General features: G+C 43.9%; 2 protein-coding genes across 5 annotated transcripts in view; one reads left to right on the top strand and one right to left on the bottom strand.

Annotated features, from left to right (window-relative positions):
- Positions 1-13897, top strand: part of LOC109913243 (2',3'-cyclic nucleotide 3' phosphodiesterase) — a 31791-nt gene extending 17894 nt beyond the window's left edge. For all 4 annotated transcript variants that reach the window (XM_048614725.1, XM_048614728.1, XM_020512731.2 and 1 more), the window contains exons 3-4: positions 3239-3372; positions 12851-13897. In XM_048614725.1, coding sequence (XP_048470682.1) covers positions 3239-3372; positions 12851-13282 — 566 coding nt within the window. In that variant the 3' untranslated portion in view covers positions 13283-13897. The remainder of the gene's footprint in view (positions 1-3238; positions 3373-12850) is intronic.
- Positions 13898-15267: 1370 nt separating this feature from the next.
- The window catches only part of dnajc7 (DnaJ (Hsp40) homolog, subfamily C, member 7), a gene marked incomplete at its 5' end in the record, with an annotated part of 33653 nt that continues 28515 nt past the window's right edge, over positions 15268-20405 (bottom strand). Inside the window, one exon of the mRNA XM_048614417.1 lies at positions 15268-20059. Within this exon, the coding sequence (XP_048470374.1) occupies positions 20022-20059 (38 nt within the window). The remainder of the gene's footprint in view (positions 20060-20405) is intronic.

The raw sequence follows: 20405 nt of genomic DNA, 5'->3' as shown, positions 1-20405 counted from the left end.
CATGAATATGGGGAGTACATTATCCTCCAGCTGCCACCTTATTACCCTCTCACTTGTCTACATCTCTTTGAAGTCTCTTTGCGTTCTCCTCACAGCCCCATCTAGCTTTAGGTCATTAGCAAACCCAGACGCATGACTCACAGTACCTTCATTAGTAAATTCCTGAGGCCCCAAAACTAATATTGGCAGCACACCACCACACACAGCCTGCCAACTTCTCATTTTTTTCTATTTTTAATCAACTCTCCATCAATGCTAATATATTTCCCCCAACCCAATGAAGCCTTGTCTTGTGTTATATCCTGTTATTTGGCACCTTTGAGAAATTCATCAGTACCAATGTATACTACATCTACTGGTTCTCCTTTAACTATCCTGTGAGCTACCACCTCAAAAGACTGACACATTTGTTTGACGTGATGTGCCTTTCTGAAATCAAAGCTTAATCATTTCGTGATTTTCTAAGTACCTTGTTAACATCTCCTTAATATACTTACTTTTTTATACAGTATCTCTTAGTCAGAGATGACTTGGTTCCACACTCCACATTAAAAAAAGAGTTCTCAGGTGACTGAAGAGTTCACTACACAATCTACAGTCTCTGTCCCAGGAGGAGCAGACAGTGGTTGGGGGAGTAGAGGGTGGGATGCACAGAATGCTCTCTCGGTTGAAGCTTGTCATTGGTGATAAGGTTCAAGTTGGACACATCCTTCTCAGCTGCTTTCCCTTCACCTCAGGTGGACTTGGCTAGAGTTTCTCGGGTCTTAACGGGGATGTTGTACTTTTCCAAGGAAGGTTTGAGGTTGCTTTTGAAGCTTTTCCTCTGTCCTCCTGGGGCTCGCTTGCAGTGTCATAGGACTGTAATATTTTATTCACTCACTGGCTGAGACAGCATTTTATTGCCTGTCCCTAGTTGCCCCTTGAGAAGGCGGTGGTGAGCTGCCTTCTTGAACCACTGCAGTTGATTTGCTGTAGTTAGACTGAGAATGTATCTCCCATTGTGCCAGGTATGAGTTCAACCAGAAGACAGTCTTCCCCCTCCCACCCCAAATCCAACTGACCCCAGTCTTGCTAGGGCTCCTTGAAACCACACTTGATCAAATGTGGCCTTGAGGTCAAGGGCTGTCACTCTCGCCTCACCTCGGAACTCAGCTCTTTGTCCACGTTTGAACTAAGGCTGTAATGAGGTCTGGAGCTGAGTGGCCCTGGCAGAACCCAAACTGGGTGTCAACGAGCTGGTAAATTGCTGAGCAGGTACTGTTTGATAGCACTGTTGATGACACATTCTGTAGTTACACAAAGGAAAGCAAAGAAGTTAAACAGACAGAGTGGAGGGTGAGGTTATATTTTCCATTGGCCCTCTCAGAGGGAACAGATCTTAAAGGAGCATAGTTCCAATAAAATCAGGACATTACCCAAACTACGTATTGTGTAGGTATTGTGCAGATCAAGAAGCCCTGAGATTCAATTGCTGGCCTATTCCACAATAGAAATGCAGTTGTAATTCAAAAGAAAACTTGCATTTATATTGTGCCTTTCACGCTGCCTGGATGGCTCAACCCACTTTGCACCCAGTTCAGTACTTTTGACCCTGATTAGATGTCGGAAATATGGTAACAGATTTGTCTCACCAAGAGCCCACAACTGGCAATGTGACCCGATCCTCTCATCTCATGACATTGATAATTATCGGCCATCATTGATAATTATCGGCCAGTGCCCTGCGGATACTCCCCTTGTTTGAGATAGTGCCCTGGGATCTTTCACACCCGGTCTAGCACTCTGACCGGGCCTCCGTGCGGTGTCTCATCTGAGTGATAGCACCATCGACCATGCAGTACTCCCTCTAAGGGGGAGTTAGCTGGGGAGTCGGCCTTGTGTGTTCAACGACATTTAAAAGCCATCTGGATGGGTACATGAATAGGAAGGGTTTAGAGGGATATGGGCCAAATGCTGGCCAAAGGGACTAGATTTATGTAGGATATCTGGTCAGCATGGACGGGTTGGACCAAAGAGCCTGTTTCCATGTCATAACATCATAGAACCCCTACAGTGTGGAAACAGGCCATTCAGCCCAACAAATCCACACTGCCCCTCTGAAGAGCATCCCACCCAGATCCATTATTGCTTCACTGATTTCCGATGTCTAACCCACCTAACCTAAACATCCCTGGGCCCTTTAGGCAATTTAGCATGGCCAATCCACCTACACCGCACAGATTTGGACTGTGGGAGGAAACCACAGCATCCAAAGGAAACCCACACAGACACAGGGAGAATGTGCAAACTCCACACAGACAGTCGCCCGAGGCTGGAATCAAACCCGGCTCCCTGGCGCTGTGAGGCAGCAGTGCTAACCACTGAGCCACCGTGCCACCCTAAAAGTCCTGGAATGAGACTTGCTACAAGTTGACTGTGGCCCTGACTGAGAGAGGGGAACAGTGAGGATGTTATGATTACTCCTGATCGCTGTCCAGTGCCCTGTTGGAAAGGACACAACTTGTGTGTACATGTTCATCCTAGATGAGAATAGGATCAAGTTCCAGTTCAAATAGCTCTGTGCATTTGGGACATTGGGACAAACGGTAGAGATTTGCAGAGTGAATGAACATTGGAGTAAGGCAGCAGCATCACTCAGATGAGACACTGCACGGAGGCCGGGTCGGCGTGTTAGACCGGGTGTGAAAGATCCCAGGGCACTATCTCAAACAAGGGGGGTATCCACAGGGCTCTGGCCAAGAATTATCAATGTCACAAGGTTAGAGGATCGGGTCACATTGCCATTTGTGGACTCTTCGTGAGAAGAAACTCGATCACCGTATTTCCTACATCTAATCAGGGTCAAAAGTACTGATCTGGGTGCAAAGTGGGTTGAGCCATCCAGGCAGCGTGAGGTGCTATATAAATGCATGCTTTTTCTTATGAATTACAACTGCATTTTTACTGTGGAATAGGCCAGCAATCAAATCTCAGAGCTTCTTGATCTGCACAATACCTACACAATACATAGTTTGGGTAATGTCCTGATTTTATCAGAATCACGCTCCTTTAAGGTGTGTTCCCTCCGAGAGGACTAGTGGAAAATATAACCTCACCCTCCACTCAAAAGTGTGTAAGAATTGCTGGAATACACGGTCTGTTTAACCTCCTTGCTTCCCTTTGTCTAACTATGGGATGTGTCATCAAACTAAAGATGAGAAACTGAGCTGTGCAGTAAATGTAACTTTGTTCACACTAGGTGTGGAATGGCATTCAGAAGAGAAATTCAACCTCCAGGAATACTTCCAGAAAAAGCCGAGAACGCTGCACTGTACGACAAAATTCTGTAACTACGGAGAAGTTCCTGTTTGCAGAGCCTATGCTGAGAGTAAGGTTGGTAGTTGGCTGGCAGACAGTCTTTCATCCCTCAGTCGAAGTGATGCTTGTGAATTCTTAACATTGGCAGGAGCCACTTCTATATCAGGTTTAACGCTAGAATGAAGCCTCTGTGAAAGGGAGGTGGGGGGCATTTTCATTACCAGGCTGATTCCTGGGATGGCACAGCTGATAAAAACCAAAAGAACTGCGGATGCTGTAAATCAGGAACAAAAACAGAAGTTGCTGGAAAAGCTCAGCAGGTATGGCAGCATCTGTGAAGGGAAAAAACAGAGTTAACATTTCGGGTCCGGTGCCCCTTTCTCAGAACCCTCATAAATAACAAGACAGCAATCTCCCATTGTGAACAGGTTACGTTCTGGGATCCATTGGAATTTGATTTACACACAAGTTGGAACATGATGCAGATTAGTATAAAGTAGCTCAAAAACAAGTTGTTGTTGGCACAGCTGATGTATGAAGAGAGACTGCATCAGTTAGGACAAGATTCACTGGAGTTTAGAAAAATGAGGGAGGATCTGATAGGAAGTTGGGACCAGACAGAGTAAATGCAGGAAACATATTCCCAACGAACAGAGAGCCCAGAACCACAGGTCATGGTCGAAAGGTATGGGCTGGGCCATCTAGGACTGAGCTGAGGAGAAATCTCTTCAGCCAGAGAGTGGGGAACCTGTGGAATTCTCTGCCACAGAAAGCAGTTGAGGTCGAAACATTGGGAAGGAGTTAGATATTGTTTTTAGGGCTAAAGGAATCAAGGTATGGGGAGAAAGCAGGAGCAGGTACTGAGTTGGATGAACAGCCGTGGTCATATTGAATGGCAGAGCAGGCTCAAGGATGAACTGCCGATGCTGGAGAATCTGAGATAACAAGGTGTAGAGCTGGAGGAACACAGCAGGCCAAGCAGCATCAGAGGGGCAGGAAAGCTGACGTTTCGGGCCTAGACCCTTCTTCAGAACCCTTTTCTGAAGAAAGCATTTCTGAAGAAGGGACCAGAGCCGAAATGTCAGCCTTCCTGCTCCTCTGATGCTGCCTGGCCTGCTGTGTTTATCCAGCTCTACACCTTGTTATATCAAGGGATGAATAGCCTATTTTCTATGTTTCTACTACAGAACTGGCCAGGGGAATGCCATACAAACATGTTAATCGTTGGCATCAGTAATTTCAAGATCAATACTTCTTCAGGCTTCCCTTTAAACTCTCCAGGTTTTCATCCCCAGTTTGGGTTATCAGCATTGCTGCTGCCAATTTGAACCAAACGAAAGGCCATTTGATGGACTCAAGTTCATTGACAAACACCCACAGGGCTCCAGGGAAGGAGCAGGGGAGTGATATGAATGAAATAGCTTTACTAGAGAGAGCTGGCACATCCATTATGGGCCAAATGCTCGCTATCATTTTACGATTTGCAAATTCCTGCAACAGCTGGTCTCTAAGGAAATGAAATAATCGATTGGTCCACTTAAGTGGCTGAACTAACCAGAAAATACCCGAAACACTACCTAGGTAGTGTCTCCCACCCATCTTGCTCCTTTAACCAAAAAAACAGGTTCTGAGCGCTGATTTGGTAAGGCTACTAGTATTTTTTTTTTAATTTGTCTGTTTGGGAATTCAGAACAGTGGGAATGGATGTTAGGGCAGTTGTATGCTCCTCCTGTAGAATGTGGGAGGTAAGGGTCACCACTAGTGTCCCCACTGACTTCATCTGCGGGAAGTGCACTCAACTCCAGCTCCTCGGAAACCGCGTTAGGGAACTGGAGCAGGAGCTGGATGAACTTCGGATCATTTGGGAGGCTGAGGGGGTAATTGAGAGGAGTTACGGGGAGGTAGTCACACCTCAGGTACAGGAAAAAAGTAGATGGGTTACAGTCAGGGGACGGAAAGGGAACAGGCAGACAGTGCAGGGAACCCCTGTGGCCATTCCCCTCAAAAACAAGTATACCGTTTTAGATACTGTTGGGGGGGGGGACTTACCAGGGGTAAGCCATGGGGTACAGGTCTCTGGCACAGACTCTGTCCCTGTTGCTCAGAAGGGAAGGGGGGAGAGGAGGAGAGCATTAGTCATTGGGGACTCCATAGTTAGGGGGACAGATAGGAGATTCTGTGGGAACGAGAGAGACTCGCGGTTGGTGTGTTGCCTCCCAGGTGCCAGGGTCCGTGATGTCTCGGATCGTGTTTTCGGGATCCTTAAGGGGGAGGGGGAGCAGCCCCAAGTCGTGGTCCACATAGGCACCAATGACATAGGTAGGAAAAGGGATGGGGACGTAAGGCAGAAATTCAAGGAGCTAGGGTGGAAGCTTAGAGCTAGAACAAACAGAGTTGTTATCTCTGGTTTGTTACCCGTGCCACGTGCTAGCGAGGCGAGGAATAGGGAGAGAGAGCAGTTGAACACGTGGCTACAGGGATGGTGCAGGAGGGAGGGATTCAGATACCTGGATAATTGGGGCTCATTCTGGGGTAGGTGGGACCTCTACAAACGGGATGGTCTACACCTGAACCAGAGGGGTACCAATATCCTGGGGGGGAAATTTGCTAATGCTCTTCGGGAGGGTTTAAACTAATTCAACAGGGGGGTGGGAACCTGAATTGTGGCTCCAGTGTACAGGAGGTTGAGAGTAGTGAGGTCATAAATAAGGTTTCAACCCTATCGCAGGAGTGTACCAGCAGGCAGGAAGGTGGTTTGAAGTGTGTCTACTTCAATGCCAGGAGCATCCGGAATAAGGTGGGTGAACTTGCAGCATGGGTTGGTACCTGGGACTTCGATGTTGTGGCCATTTCGGATACATGGATAGAGCAGGGACAGGAAAAGGTTGTTGCAGGTTCCGGGGTTTAGATGTTTCAGTAAGATCAGGGAAGGTGGTAAAAGAGGGGGAGGTGTGGCATTGTTAGTCAAGGACAGTATTACGGTGGCAGAAAGGACGTTTGATGACAACTCGTCTACTGAGGTAGTATGGGCTGAGGTTAGAACCAGGAAAGGAGAGGTCACCCTGTTGGGAGTTTTCTGTAGGCCTCCGAAAAGTTCCAGAGATGTAGAGGAAAAGATTGCAAAGATGATTCTGGATAGGAGCGAAAGTAACAGGGTAGTTGTTATGGGGGACTTTAACTTTCCAAATATTGACTGGAAATGCTATAGTTCGAGTACTTCAGATGGGTCAGTTTTTGTCCAATGTGTGCAGGAGGGTTTCCTGACACGGTATGTAGATAGGCCAACAAGAGGCGAGGCCACATTGGCTTTGGTACTGGGTAATGAACCAGGCCAGGTGTTAGATTTGGAGGTAGGAGAGCACTTTGGTGATAGTGACCACAATTCGGTTACGTTTACTTTAGCGATAGAAAGGGATCGGTATATAAAGCAGGGCAAGACTTATAGCTGGGGGAAAGGCAATTATGAGGCGATGAGGCAAGATTTAGGATGCATAGGATGGAGAAAGAAACTGCAGGGGCTGGGCACAATTGAAATGTGGAGCTTGTTCAAGGAACAGCTACTGCGTGTCCTTGAGAAGTATGTACCTGTCAGGCAGGGAGGAAGTGGTCGAGCGAGGGAACCGTGGTTTACTAAAGAAGTTGAATCTCTTGTCAAGAGGAAGAAGGAGGCTTATGTAGAGATGAGGCGTGAAGGCTCAGTGAGGGCGCTTGAGAGTTACAAGTTAGCCAGGAAGGACCTAAAGAGAGAGCTAAGAAGAGCCAGGAGGGGACATGAGAAGTCTTTAGCAGGTAGGATCAAGGAAAACCCTAAAGCTTTCTATAGGTATGTCAGGAATAAAAGAATGACTAGAGTAAGATTGGGGCCGGTCAAGGACAGTAGTGGGAAGTTGTGCGTGGAGTCCGAAGAGATAGGAGAGGTGCTAAATGAATATTTTTCGTCAGTATTCACACAGGAAAAAGACAATGTTGTCGAGGAGAATACTGAGATACAGGCTATTAGACTAGATGGGATTGAGGTTCATAAGGAGGAGGTGTTAGCAATTCTGGAAGGTGTGAAAATCCTAGGATTCTCTGGGAAGCTAGAGAGGAGATTGCAGAGCCTTTGGCTTTGATCTTTATGTTGTCATTGTCTACAGGAATAGTGCCAGAAGACTGGATACTAGCAAATGTTGTCCCCTTGTTCAAGAAGGGGAGTAGAGACAACCCTGGTAATTATAGACCAGTGAGCCTTACTTCGGTTGTGGGTAAAGTGTTGGAAAGGATTATAAGAGATAGGATTTATAATCCTCGAGAAAGGAATAATTTGATTAGGGATAGTCAACACGGTTTTGTGAAGGGTAGGTTGTGCCTCACAAACCTTATTGAGTTCTTCGAGAAGGTGACCAAACAGGTGGATGAGGGTAAAGCGGTTGATGTGGTGTATTTGGATTTCAGTAAAGCGTTTGATAAGGTTCCCCACGGTAGGCTATTGCAGAAAATACGGAGGCATGGGATTGAGGGTGATTTAGCGGTTTGGATCAGAAATTGGCTAGCTGTAAGAAGACAGAGGGTGGTGGTTGATGGGAAATGTTCATCCTGGAGTTCAGTTACTAGTGGTGTACCTCAAGGATCTGTTTTGGGGCCACTGCTGTTTGTCATTTTTATAAATGACCTGGATGAGGGCGTAGAAGGATGGGTTAGTAAATTTGCGGATGACACCAAAGTCGGTGGAGTTGTGGATAGTGCGGAAGGATGTTGTAGGTTACAGAGGGACATAGATAAGCTGCAGAGCTGGGCTGAGAGGTGGCAAATGGAGTTTAATGCGGAAAAATGTGAGGTGATTCACTTTGGAAGGAGTAACAGGAATACAGAGTACTGGGCTAATGGTAAGATTCTTGGTAGTGTGGATGAGCAGAAAGATCTCGGTGTCCATGTGCATAGATCACTGAAAGTTGCCACCCAGGTTGATAGCGTTGTTAAGAAGGCGTACAGTATGTTAGGTTTTATTGGTAGAGGGATTGAGTTTCGGAGCCATGAGGTCATGTTGCAGCTGTACAAAACTCTGGTGCGGCCGCACTTGGAGTATTGCGTACAGTTCTGGTCACCGCATTATAGGAAGGATGTGGAAGCATTGGAAAGGGTGCAGAGGAGATTTACCAGGATGTGGCAACATGGTATGGAGGGAAGGTCTTATGAGGAAAGGCTGAGGGTTTTGAGGCTGTTTTCATTAGAGAGAAGAAGGTTAAGAGGTGACTTGATAGAGACATACAAGATGATCAGAGGATTAGATAGGGTGGACAGTGGGAGCCTTTTTCCTCGGATGGTGATGGCTAGCACGAGGGGACATAGCTTTAAATTGAGGGGTGATAGATATAAGACAGATGTCAGAGGTAGGTTCTTTACTCAGAGAGTAGTAAGGGCGTGGAATGCCCTGCCTGCAAAAATAGTAGATTCGCCCACTTTAAGGGCATTTAAATGGTCATTGGATAAACATATGGATGATAATGGAATAGTTTAGGTTAGATGGGCTTCAGATTGGTTTCACAGGTCGGCGCAACATCGAGGGCCGAAGGGCCTGTACTGCGCTGTAATGTTCTATGTTCTATGTTCTATGTTCTATGTTCTAATACACATTGGGTAACTGCAACTGAGATAAACATCCAGTTAGCCTTTTCTGTTTCAGTGGTGTGTTGTTTGAGGGATGAATGTTGGCCGAGTCAACAGGAAAACTTCCAAATAAAAGCCGAAAGAACTGCAGATGCTGTAAATCAGGAACAAAAACAAAGTTGCTAGAAAAACTCAGCAGGTCTGGCAGCATCTGTGAAGGAGTAAACAGAGTTAACGTTTAGGGTCCGGTGAGCCTTCCTCAGAACGCAAAGTTGCAAGTTGGAACGCAAGTTGGAAAACTTACGACTCTTTTTAAATGCTTCAAAGGTAAATTTTTAACGTGCTAAATGGCTGTTAGTACAGCACTGCCACCAGTTGGTGAATATTGGGACTGCAAGTACTCACTCAGAGCATGAGAATACATCTCTTCTTCTCCCCCATCGTTTCTGTTGCATTTTAGAGGAAGTGAAAAGAACAGTGAGGGAGGAAAGGAACAGGTGGTTAAGTTCATGGGGTTGGATGAAGAAGGGTGTGAGGAGATTTGTGTGGAGTGTAAACATCTATAATATATGATCTTTGTAATCACTGTATGTATTTAGTGTGGTGCAATACCAGACCTGGCCACTGAGTTGATGTCATGATTGGACTAGGGACCGGTAAGTTTTATTCTGAAGATCTGGGGGCATAACAAGAGAATGAAGCCTCAAAATCCCACAATTTTGAATAAGTGACAAGACAGCAGTCTCCCATTGTGAACAGGTTAATTTCTGGCGTCCACTGGAATTTGATTCATACACAAGTTGGAACATGATGCAGAACAGTATAAAATAGCTCAAAAACAAATTGTTGGGAAAGCTGAGCAGGTCTGGCAGCATCCACGGAGAGAAATCAGAGTTAATGTTTCAGATCCAGTGACCCTTCCTCAGAACTACTGTCAGTTAGGGAAATGTTGGTGTTTATGCAGAAGATAGAGTGGGGGAAGGGGTTAGGGAGTAAACTATAGGTGAGGATAGAACCAAAAGAGAGAGAAGAACATTTGGACAGACAAAGTAAAAACCGAAAGAACAAAAACAAAGTTGCTGGAAAAGCTCAGCAGGTCTAGCAGCATCTGTGGAGGAGAAAACAGAGTTAACGTTTTGGGTCCGGTGACCCTTCCTCAGAACTGCTGGTGGCTGGGAAAACGTCAGTTTATCTGCAGAAAATAGGGAGGTGAGTGTGGTAGGAAGTAAACGATGGGATAGAGCCCGAAGAGAGAGAAAGACAGTTGGACAGACAAAGGAGTTGCTAACGATCAGGCTGGGAGGGTGAGAAGTTGTTAATGGGGACTGTTAGTGACTAACAACAGGGGGTGTGTAATGGCAGGCTATGTGGTAACAAGGCCTGGTGTGTGGGATGGGGGGCTGGGACATGGGAGAGTTTAGGCCCTAAAATTATTGAACTCAGTATTGAGTCCAGAGGGCTGTAGGGTCCCCAAACGGAAAATGAGGTGTTGTTCCTCCAGCTTGCGTTAGGCTTCACTGGAACACTGCAGCAAGCCGGAGACAGAGATGTTGGCCAGGGAGCAAGGTGGTGCATTGAAGTGGCAGGCAACAGGTAGTTCAGGGTCTTTTTTGCGAGTAGAACGTAGATGTTCTGCGAAGCAGTCGCCAAGTCTATGCTTCATTTCCCCAATGTAGAGGAGACCATATTGTGAGCAGCGAATGCAGTAGACTAGATTCTGGGAAGTGCAGGTGAAGTGTTGCTTCACCTGAAAGGTATGTTTGGGCCCTTGGATACTGGGGAGGGAGGAGGTAAATGGGCAGGTGTTGCACCTTCGCCGGTTACAGGGGAAGGTGCCGTAGGGCTGTGGGGAGGTGTTGGGGGTGAAGGAAGTGTGGACCAGGGTGTCCCGGAGGGAACGGTCCCTGCGGAAGGTGGACAAGGGAGGGGAGGGGATTATGTGTCTGGTGGTGGCATCTTGCTGGAGGTGGCGGTAATGGTGTCTGATGATTTGGTTTTTAAAAACCGAAAGAACTGCTGATGCTGTAAATCAGGAACAAAAACAGTTGCTGTAAAAACTCAGCAGGTCTGGCAGCATCTGTGAAGGAAAAAACAGAGTTAATGTTTCGGGTCCGGTGACCCTTCCTCAGAACTGTGTGTGTGGACAGACAAAGGAATGGATAACGATCAGGCTAGGAGAGTGAATAGCTGTTAATGGAGGCTGTTAGTGATCGTTATCATTCCTTTGTCTGTCCAAATGTTCTTCTCTCTCTTTCGGTTCTATCTCACCTATTGTTTACTCCCTACCCCCTTCCTCCACCCACTCTATCTTCTGCATAAAAACCAACATTTTCCTAGCTACCATCAGTTCTGGGGAAGGATCACGGGACCTAAAATGTTAACTCTGATTTCTCTCTGCGGATGCTGCCAGAACTGCTGAGCTTTTCCAGCAATTTCTGTTTATGTTTCTGGTTTCCAGCATTCACAGTCCTTTCAGTTTTTATTTAATATAAAATAGCTGGTCATAAGTACAAGGAAACATTTGAATGTCAGATGTTTAACATTGCATCCCTGTATGAGATCATGTTCATAATTATAAGCATTTGTAAAATGGGGACCCCTGCAAACTTTACTATACAATGTTTAGAAAAGAAATACAGGACAGTGGTGTTGCTGTTCTCGGAAATAGCACCTGGCAATCTTTTGCATCCACCCAAACAAGCAGAAGGTGTCTTATTTTATCTCACATGAAAGACAGCATATGCAACAATACAGCACTCCCTCCATATTGTATTCGATTATCAGCCTTGATGTTTGCGCTTCAGTCCTGGAGTGGCACTTGAAATTGGAATCTTGTGACTCAGAAGCAAGAGGGCTACCAACAGAGCCACAACTGAAGCCTAAAACAAAAGCCAAACACTGCAGTTGCTTGAGATCTGAAATGAACACTCAAAGTGCTAGAGGAACCCAGCAATTTTGGCATCATCTGTGGACAGGAAAAAGGAGGTTCATGTTTCACGTCCAATTTGACTGTTGTTTGGATTCTGAAGAAGTCACATGGACTTGAAATGGCAACCGTGCTTCTCTCTGCACAGATAGAACAAAGAACAAAGAAAATTACAGCACAGGAACAGGCCCTTCGGCCCTCCAAGTCTGCGCCGATCCAGATACTCTATCTAAACCTGTTGCCTATTTTCCAAGGATCTGTATCCCTCTGCTTCCTGCCCATTCATGTATCTGTCTAGATACATCTTAAATGACGCTATCATGCCCACCTCTACCACCTCCGCTGGCAACGCGTTCCAGGCACCCACCACCCTCTGCGTAAAGAGCTTTCCACACATATCTCCCTTAAACTTTTCCCCTCTCACCTTGAAATCGTGACCCCTAGTAATGGAGTCCCCCACTCTGGGAAAAAGCTTCTTGCTATCCACCCTGTCTATACCTCTCATGATTTTGTAGACCTCAATCAGGTCCCCCCTCAACCTCCGTCTTTCTAATGTAAATAATCCTAATCTACTCAACCTCTCTTCATAGCTAGCGCCCTCCATACCAGGCAACATCCTGGTGAACCTCCTCTGCACCCTCTCCAAAGCATCCATGTCCTTTTGGTAATGTGGCGACCAGAACTGTACGCAGTATTCCAAATGTGGTCGAACCAAAGTCCTATACAACTGTAACATGACCTGCCAACTCTTGTACTCAATACCCTGTCCGATGAATGAAAGCGTGCCCTATGCCTTCTTGACCACTCTATCGACCTGCGTTGCCACCTTCAGGGTACAATGGACCTGAACACCAAGATCTCTCTGTGCATCAGTTTTCCCCAGGACTTTTCCATTTACCACATAGTTCGCTCTTGAATTGGATCTTCCAAAATCCAAGATGCTACTGAGTTCGATCTAACAGGACAGCCATTTATTCTCCACAGTGACGGCCTTGCTAAGTCTTACTAACGCTGCACTCTTTTTATATTTCCCCAATTTAGGTTGTTGAAGATAATTATTCAAAGGCCTTCACTCTGCAGGTGGTGGCCCTGTTTGTCACCCCCAGAACGGTGGGAGCCCGTGTCCTCCTGAACAAAAATCAGGAACTGCTGTGGCCGAAGGAACAAGAAGGAGACGATGGTGGGGATGGCAAGGAGAAGGCTGATCTGCCCTTTGGTAGCAGGGCCCACATCACCTTGGCTTGTGCTCCTCGAGTGAAGGCAGTCCAGACTGGATTGGACTTGCTCCACATCTTAAAGCTTGAGGAGGGTAAACAGCCCACGCACGAGGTGGATGTAGAGAAAGGCCAGCTCTGCTGCTATGATGAGGGGCAGTGGATTCTCAACCTGACCAAGCCAATTGAAGTGAAAACCCTTTTTTCCGGTTTTTACCCCAAAAAAACAGAGCCCATCACTGAATCAGTGGGCTGCTAGAGAACCAGATGGTCAGATATGAAAAGTTTTAATTTGAATGAGGAGTAAAAGTTAAAATAGATGGTACTCTACTGTGTAGCAATGACCACATACAAACATATGGAGGTCGTAGTTTAATCAAAGCAAATTGATACGGCAGTTTCCTGTCTTTCTTTATAGTGTTTATGATTATTCACGTAGGATTTTGTTTTAATACCTCTGCCTGTAATAGTAACCGTTTGCCTAATGTTGAATGTTAACTGGTGTGCATTATCTGATGAAGTCAGTCAGTTTTGGAATCGGGGTTAAGGTTACTGCAGTGGGTAGGTGCCACCAATGTGCTTTGTGCCAGGTTGTTTGTGTGATCACACAGAGTTAGTGGATAGGCTGTGAGGGTGCTGCTGCCTATTGTGGCAGGGGGGAATCCAACCGAACAACCGAGGGTTCTGCTTGTAAGAACGAAACCTCAAGATCTACTCCAAATCAATTGGGAAGCGATCTGTTAAGTATCAAAAAGGCTGGCTTCCCTTATGTAGGCAGTATTTTGGTGTAATCAAGTGACTTGTATCACGACATTGCTTTCTCTTAAAATTCATAACTGCACAAATGTTTCAATAAAGGAAATGGAACCATAAATTTTCTTTGGGCATGCTTTAACTTTGTTCCATGACAGCTACTTAACAATTGTACAGCTGTAGTCAAGGTGCTTTTAGCATAGCGGTAGTGTACCCGAGTCAGGGAGACCTGGGTTCAATCCTCTCTGCTCTAGAGGTATGTCATGATACATCTGAACAGGTTGATTAGGAAAAGTCAAATGCTGCAGTCTTAACTGCTCTCAAGGTAAAATCATAGAATCCCTACAGTGTGAAAACAGGCCATTCGGCCCAACAAGTCCACACCGCCTCTCTGAAGAGCATCCCACCCAGACCCATTCCCCTACCCCTGCATTTCCCATGTCGAACCCACCTAACCTAAACATCTAAATCAAGAGTAGGATGGACACTCGGGGCAATTTAGCATGGTCAATCCACCTAACCTGCACATCTTTGGACTGTGGGAGGAAGCCGGAGCACCAAGAGGAAATCCACACAGATGCAGGGAGACCGTGCAACTCCACACAGACAGTCACCAGAGGGTGGAATCGAACCCAGGTCCCTGGTGCTGTGAAGCAGCAGCGCTAACCACTGAGCCACCGTGCTATCCTGTGTCATAACATCTCTGAAGAAGTTATTTATAAATCAGCATTGAGTGCAACTATCAGGCTGTGGAAATTTTGAAACTGTCCCATTAATTGCTTACTTGATACTTAATCCAAAATGTTCTCCTTGGTTTATTGCTAAATTCACAACACTATCCCCTGGAGGTCTCTGTCTTACCTACCTGCATCACAACCTCCATCACTGGGTCAGGCAAGAAGGCAGATCCCTATTTCACCCCAGTCAGATCAGACATCGAACCTCATACCAATCTGATCCTCTAACTAACTGAGCCCCGAGTCTGGGTTGCTGTGGTACACTCCTACCTGCAGTTTGTAGCCTAGAACTGTGGATTCCAGCTTTCTTTCCAATCCCATTGGTGACCAGAAATCTTTCCCTTCATTGGCTCGGAGCTGGAAAGATTTACAAGTTGATAGTAACCCAGCTAAACAGGTTGGCTAACAGCTATCCCTTGGCCGTCAAGTCCTGGGCTGGGACTTGAATCTGGAGCTTCCACCTCAGAGGCAGGAATGCTACCCACCATGCTATTGAACTTCTTTCCATATTCCTTTATAATGCTGGCAATTAGTTCTTTAGTTTCTCCACTGAGAAAAGATACAAGAGAATTCTTTTTGCAAGTCTGTCATTTCTTTATTACTTTTGCCCCATGTCATTTACAGACTTCATGTAAGAGCAGAATAAGCTAATGGTATGGGTGTGTACTTTAACATCGCTTATTACAGAGATTGCCAAACTGGATCAATTATACCTGAGCTAAAAAAGAATAATTGGATGTACTTAACTGAGCAATGCCATTTCTTTATCTTTATTTAACATTCACTTTGTACATGAATACTGTACAGAGTGTACATTTTGTACAGCAGTAAAACATTGAGAAATCATACAAACAGAACAAAGTATGTGCAGCTTAATGTACATCACAAGGTTTACGAGAGAACTACATTACACAAACTAGGAAACATATTTAAAACCCTTCATGAGTCTACCATCCAAACACCAGAAGCACAAAATAGCTACTTAGAATTAAATTCGGAAAATTCTTGGATATCCAGGAGTGATAATATTGTGCAAAAACATCAGTGGGAGGAGTTGTGGAACCACAGTACTGGAAGCCAAAATTCCCAGGACTATGTAGGTGTCACTATTCTGGCCCTTAACACTTAATGTTATATCTGGTTTAACACTCTCAGCAACATCTCTAGGCCGGTTCCCCAAAGATTTCATACAAACGAAAAAAAATCTACAGAATTATGCACTCATGTCAACAACCTGATTTTTTTTCTTTGCTTTTTTTTTTGGGAGGAAAAAAAGGAAGAAATTTCCCTTTTTATTTGCTTTTTTTTTGTGTTAAACAAACAGCAGTCTGACAATCTGTATTTGGCAATTTTCAGCGTGAAAGCAGGCACAAAACTAAAAGTAGTCAGTGGCAAACAGCAATTAGACTTCAGTTTGTAAATTGAGCATAATGCGCAGTATAAATGTGTCCATTACATTCCCCCCACCCACCCACAATAACAATTGGCCTTTCAGTAAAACAAGAATTGCAAATGATTTTCAATCAGGCAATGCAAATGGTTTGCAAATACACATCTGACAAACCTGGTTAATATTTTGGGTGTAGATTATTTGAACAATTCTGAAGCACCTCCACCTGATGTATGCCAGTCTCACGTTTTTCCTTCTTTCAGATTTTCGGCACATCTTTTTAACCCAGTGTTTCCTGTACACACGTCCTTCTGTTATTTGGAGTATTAATTAAAGTACCCCCCCCAATTCCCTGAAGGAATGTAGGAAAACAGATCAAACCACTAGACGTTGCTTTATGTTTATTTGTAGACTCTCAGTAGAATCTCAAGTAATATCCTTTAATTTTTAAAAATCTTTTAGTGTTGCAATGAACTAAACAGACCAGAGGTCCTTAAATGCAGTCTTTATTGAATTCACTGCTTACACACTAATGCTGCCTTCAGCTTTCCAGAAAAATGGAAGATGGCAAAAAAAAGGCCCGGAATGACTCTCATCATTTCGATGGTCCCTATTGGGAATGCACATAGGTGAACATTGGGTGGAAGATTAGGATGGAACATGGCATTAACAGACAGTTGGATGAAGTATTAAAATGACACTGACACCTGTGGAGCTGTATCCTTAGATGAATCACTGATTGTGGCCTGACTTGTTTAGGATGGGGAGGGATGGGTAACAAAAGATTGAGGGGAGTGGGGCAGAATTCTTCATGTTTTAACCTTACATTAAGATGTACTTTGTTTATTGGACAGGTTGACAATATATAGCAAAGCTTCAAAACATCAGATCAAGGAGCTTATGAATTCCACTTTCCCCTTGTCCATTTCTTAGACATGAAACACTGCCAGCTCAGGGATTCTTAAACATGTAAAAAAAAATCAGATTTACGTTTTCTCTGAAGCCATTTTCTACTGAACTGTTTCCACAAACATTCTGTGAAGAAAAATGCTTTGGTTTCCAGGTGGGGCATGAAAGCCCCTTTAGTGCCTCTCAAGGAAGAAAATGAGTACATCTTTAAGAATATTCAAAAGTAATCCGCATCTTTAACAAAAAAAAAGTGCTACAAACGTCGATTAAGAAACATCATTTGCTCATGTGTTAAGTTACTCATTAATACCATAACAGGAGCTAATGCTGTCCAGGAATCTTTTCTGCCTATTCCTCTTCACCTCTCCTCTCCCAATGTTGCTTTAACTAAGTTACAATGATATGGTTTGTTAAGTTAAAAAATATATATTTTAAATGATATTGCCTCTCTGCCCAAAACAAGCAGTGCAGGAAACCTCTGTAAAAAGCCAGATTTACACCCAAAATAAACATAAAAGTGCAACGACAGGCTAAGCTGACCTACTTTCTGGAGCTGGCAAGAATATTTTCAATGTCTTAAATGCACATATTCAAATATTTGCTTCAATGCCATTGAGAACATTTTAAAAGCCATCTCTGAATATTCAATAAGACCTAACCTTTTTTAAAAAACAAATGAGTAGCACCCTAAATTTAAAAGTGGAACAGCTGACTTACTAGTTTGTTTTTCCCCAGAAAGCCAAATCAAAAGCTACTAACATTTTGCACAAATATGCTGGCCAATCATAAAAGATAGGTTTCACCGTCATGCCTGGCATTCTTTTGCACAGAATGCTGCAAGAAATTCACAGTTCTGCAGAGAACATCATCAGCTTTAAGTGCCTTTTTAATGAATACAGAAAATCCAGATGGCACATATCCACTCGCAAATTTAACCAAATGAAAGTAACCAGCCTAATGCCTAAAACAAATCAAACCATTTGATACTTATGAGAAGGGCATCATTTGTAAGTAAAAGGAATTTTGAAGTGGGATGGACATGCAATTTATTAATGCACTATGTCTAAATTTATGAATTGTACAAAAGGCACATCTCCAGAAATGCCTGCATTTTATGGAGTCAAACCACAAGAGTGAATTGCAACGGAATGCCACTAAACTTCGTTAAATAAAGTCAACAACAGTTTAATTTCTTTCTGAATAAAAGCAATACAGCCAAATCTGGTGAAGTGAGTACCGTGCATAGCACTAAAGAAATGTGAGGTTTGTGAACTTGATGCTTCCTGAACACGAGTTACTGGATGGTGGGGAGATTCGATGTACAGCCATCCCTTCCGTTTCTCCACTCTGTAGTCCCAATGATCAGGATTTTAACACAAGGAGGTCACGTTTTTGTGTCTTATTCTATAATGGTGAATATTTTTGGTGTTTATTTTAAATGAAAAAGGGCTAAATTTAAATAGACAGGTAAACTCCACTTTCCCTGTGGACATTAGTTCAATTGTTAAAAACCATTGACTGTGCAATACGTATGGAGGTAAATATTTTACTCTGAAGTAGCTTTCCCTCCTTCCTATTCCCACATCACCAAATTACATGTACAGACCAGAAGATGCCTCAATGAACTGCATAAAAACAGAAAAGATAGAATAGGGCTATAACCAGAATTGTACAATTTTAAATGTAATGTCCTCTTTTAATCCCATCTCATTAAATCTCTTTGCCTCAGATACATGACTAAAGGTTTGGCCAATTTGTGAGCAGCAATTAGAAACTGCAGAGCTGGTGGCAACTTGCCTCTCCCCTCACAAAGTCCACCTGCCTCCTATATTGCAGTCTGTTGACAACCAGTTAAGACTCCTCGGGTACTGGGGACTGTTTACTAGGTGAAGTGCTCAGTTGGCTGGATACTGGTTTGCAATGCAGAGTGACACCAACAGCACTGGCTTGAGGTTGCCACAAAGAACTCTCATTTAATCTCTCCCCTCGTCTGAGGTGTGGTTCATCTTTCTCTAATGAGAGCGTAGCTCTCTGGTTTGCTGAGACTATAGTGACTTTACCTTAATTGTTTACCAAATGGTGTCCTTGGCTCAAAAGGTTTGTGGACATCATCAAACTGCTACCTCCACGACGGAAACAGATTAGCATCAGGTACAAGTCACCCAAACTGGCAATGGTATGAGCATGATGGGAAATTCCCAAGCACGCCCGATGGGAACACATGGAAGATCTTGGCGATGAATCACATCAATGTGATTTATTTTGGGCAAATTAACATGACGTTTGTGGGATGCCATACCTAACATTCAGCTACACTGAGGGATTTCATGTTTCCTTTCATGGTAATTTTACTTCTGCACTTGTAGCTCACAATGTGAAGACATCCACTAAGCACATGCAGGTAGAATAGTTACATCATAAATACAAATTACTTCCTCAAAGTGGAAACTGAGCACTGCAAGGCTTTCAGAACTGAAGATATTTTATTCAGAAGACCTTTATGAAACGTAATTATATTGGTTCAGAGAATTCCTAAACTGCTGAGTTTAAATCAGTGGCAAGGTTCTTGCAAGTCCAAAGCTAAACTGCAACAGAACTTGCCTTTAACCACATCGCTTTTGTCTCTCTCTTTTCCCTGTCCCTATCAGCAGCGAGTTTATGCTAGCACCTGTAACTGTCAGTAGCAAATGTTCCTTTCTCCAACAAGGTTGATAACTAGAAAGGACATAAAAATTGGACTATGCAGAGAGGGTGATGCAGAGAGCCACTCTACCAGTCATTTAAAAATTCGTAATTCTGCTGAACAGTAGCACAGAAAAATCCACTGCTTCAAATGCTAGGTCTGTTTTTGTTTGAATAAAATGTGGATTTTCCTGCATTGTGAGGAAATACTCTCATCTACATAAAAGCTCAAATGCCTTTATTTACACAACTGAAGATCATTAGCGTGAGGGACTGCATACTTCAAAATGAGGTAATCCTTTTTATTTTTAATTAATATGATTATAAAAACAAAGCATTAAGGTCAGCTTCACATTCTGTGATGACGGCTTCTTTTTCAACAAAAACATAGAATTACATGAATACAAGAAGTATTCAACTGAAACATGAAAGTTTTTCCTCTAAATAGATTAAACACAGGGAAACAGGGGTATTTATTTTATTTTTGCTCGAGTTACACCCAGTGACATTGAACAGAAGGTTGTGCATTAGCCAAATTGGAAGAAAAAATTCCCAGGACCAGAAGCTGAAAAAAGAAAAAAAAAAGATCTATTAACATCTGCAACCAATCTTTAAACAGCTACAAACGTACTCCATTTGAACAGCAATTTCCATTTGGTTAAAGGTAGGTCAACACAGTTGGAGCGAATCTTCCCTCGATAAGAGAAGCCTTTCGGACACAAGTTAGGTTGCAAAGAGCTGCAATTGATAGCATGTCAGTTCTATTTTTAAGCAACTTAAAACTGTCATATGTTTAATACATTATTGGAAGGTTTCTCAAGTATAATCGGACACTGTACCTTGGTAAGTTATTCCAATATTACTTGGAGGCAGGGGTCAGTAACTCAGGGACTAATACTACAGAAGGTTCA

The sequence above is a fragment of the Rhincodon typus genome, chromosome 30 (genome assembly GCF_021869965.1).
Source record: "Rhincodon typus isolate 14 chromosome 30, sRhiTyp1.1, whole genome shotgun sequence".
Classification (NCBI taxonomy): Eukaryota; Metazoa; Chordata; class Chondrichthyes; order Orectolobiformes; family Rhincodontidae; genus Rhincodon; species Rhincodon typus.
The sequence above is the reverse complement of the archived record's forward strand: the minus strand, read 5'-3'. Positions and strand labels throughout refer to the sequence as shown.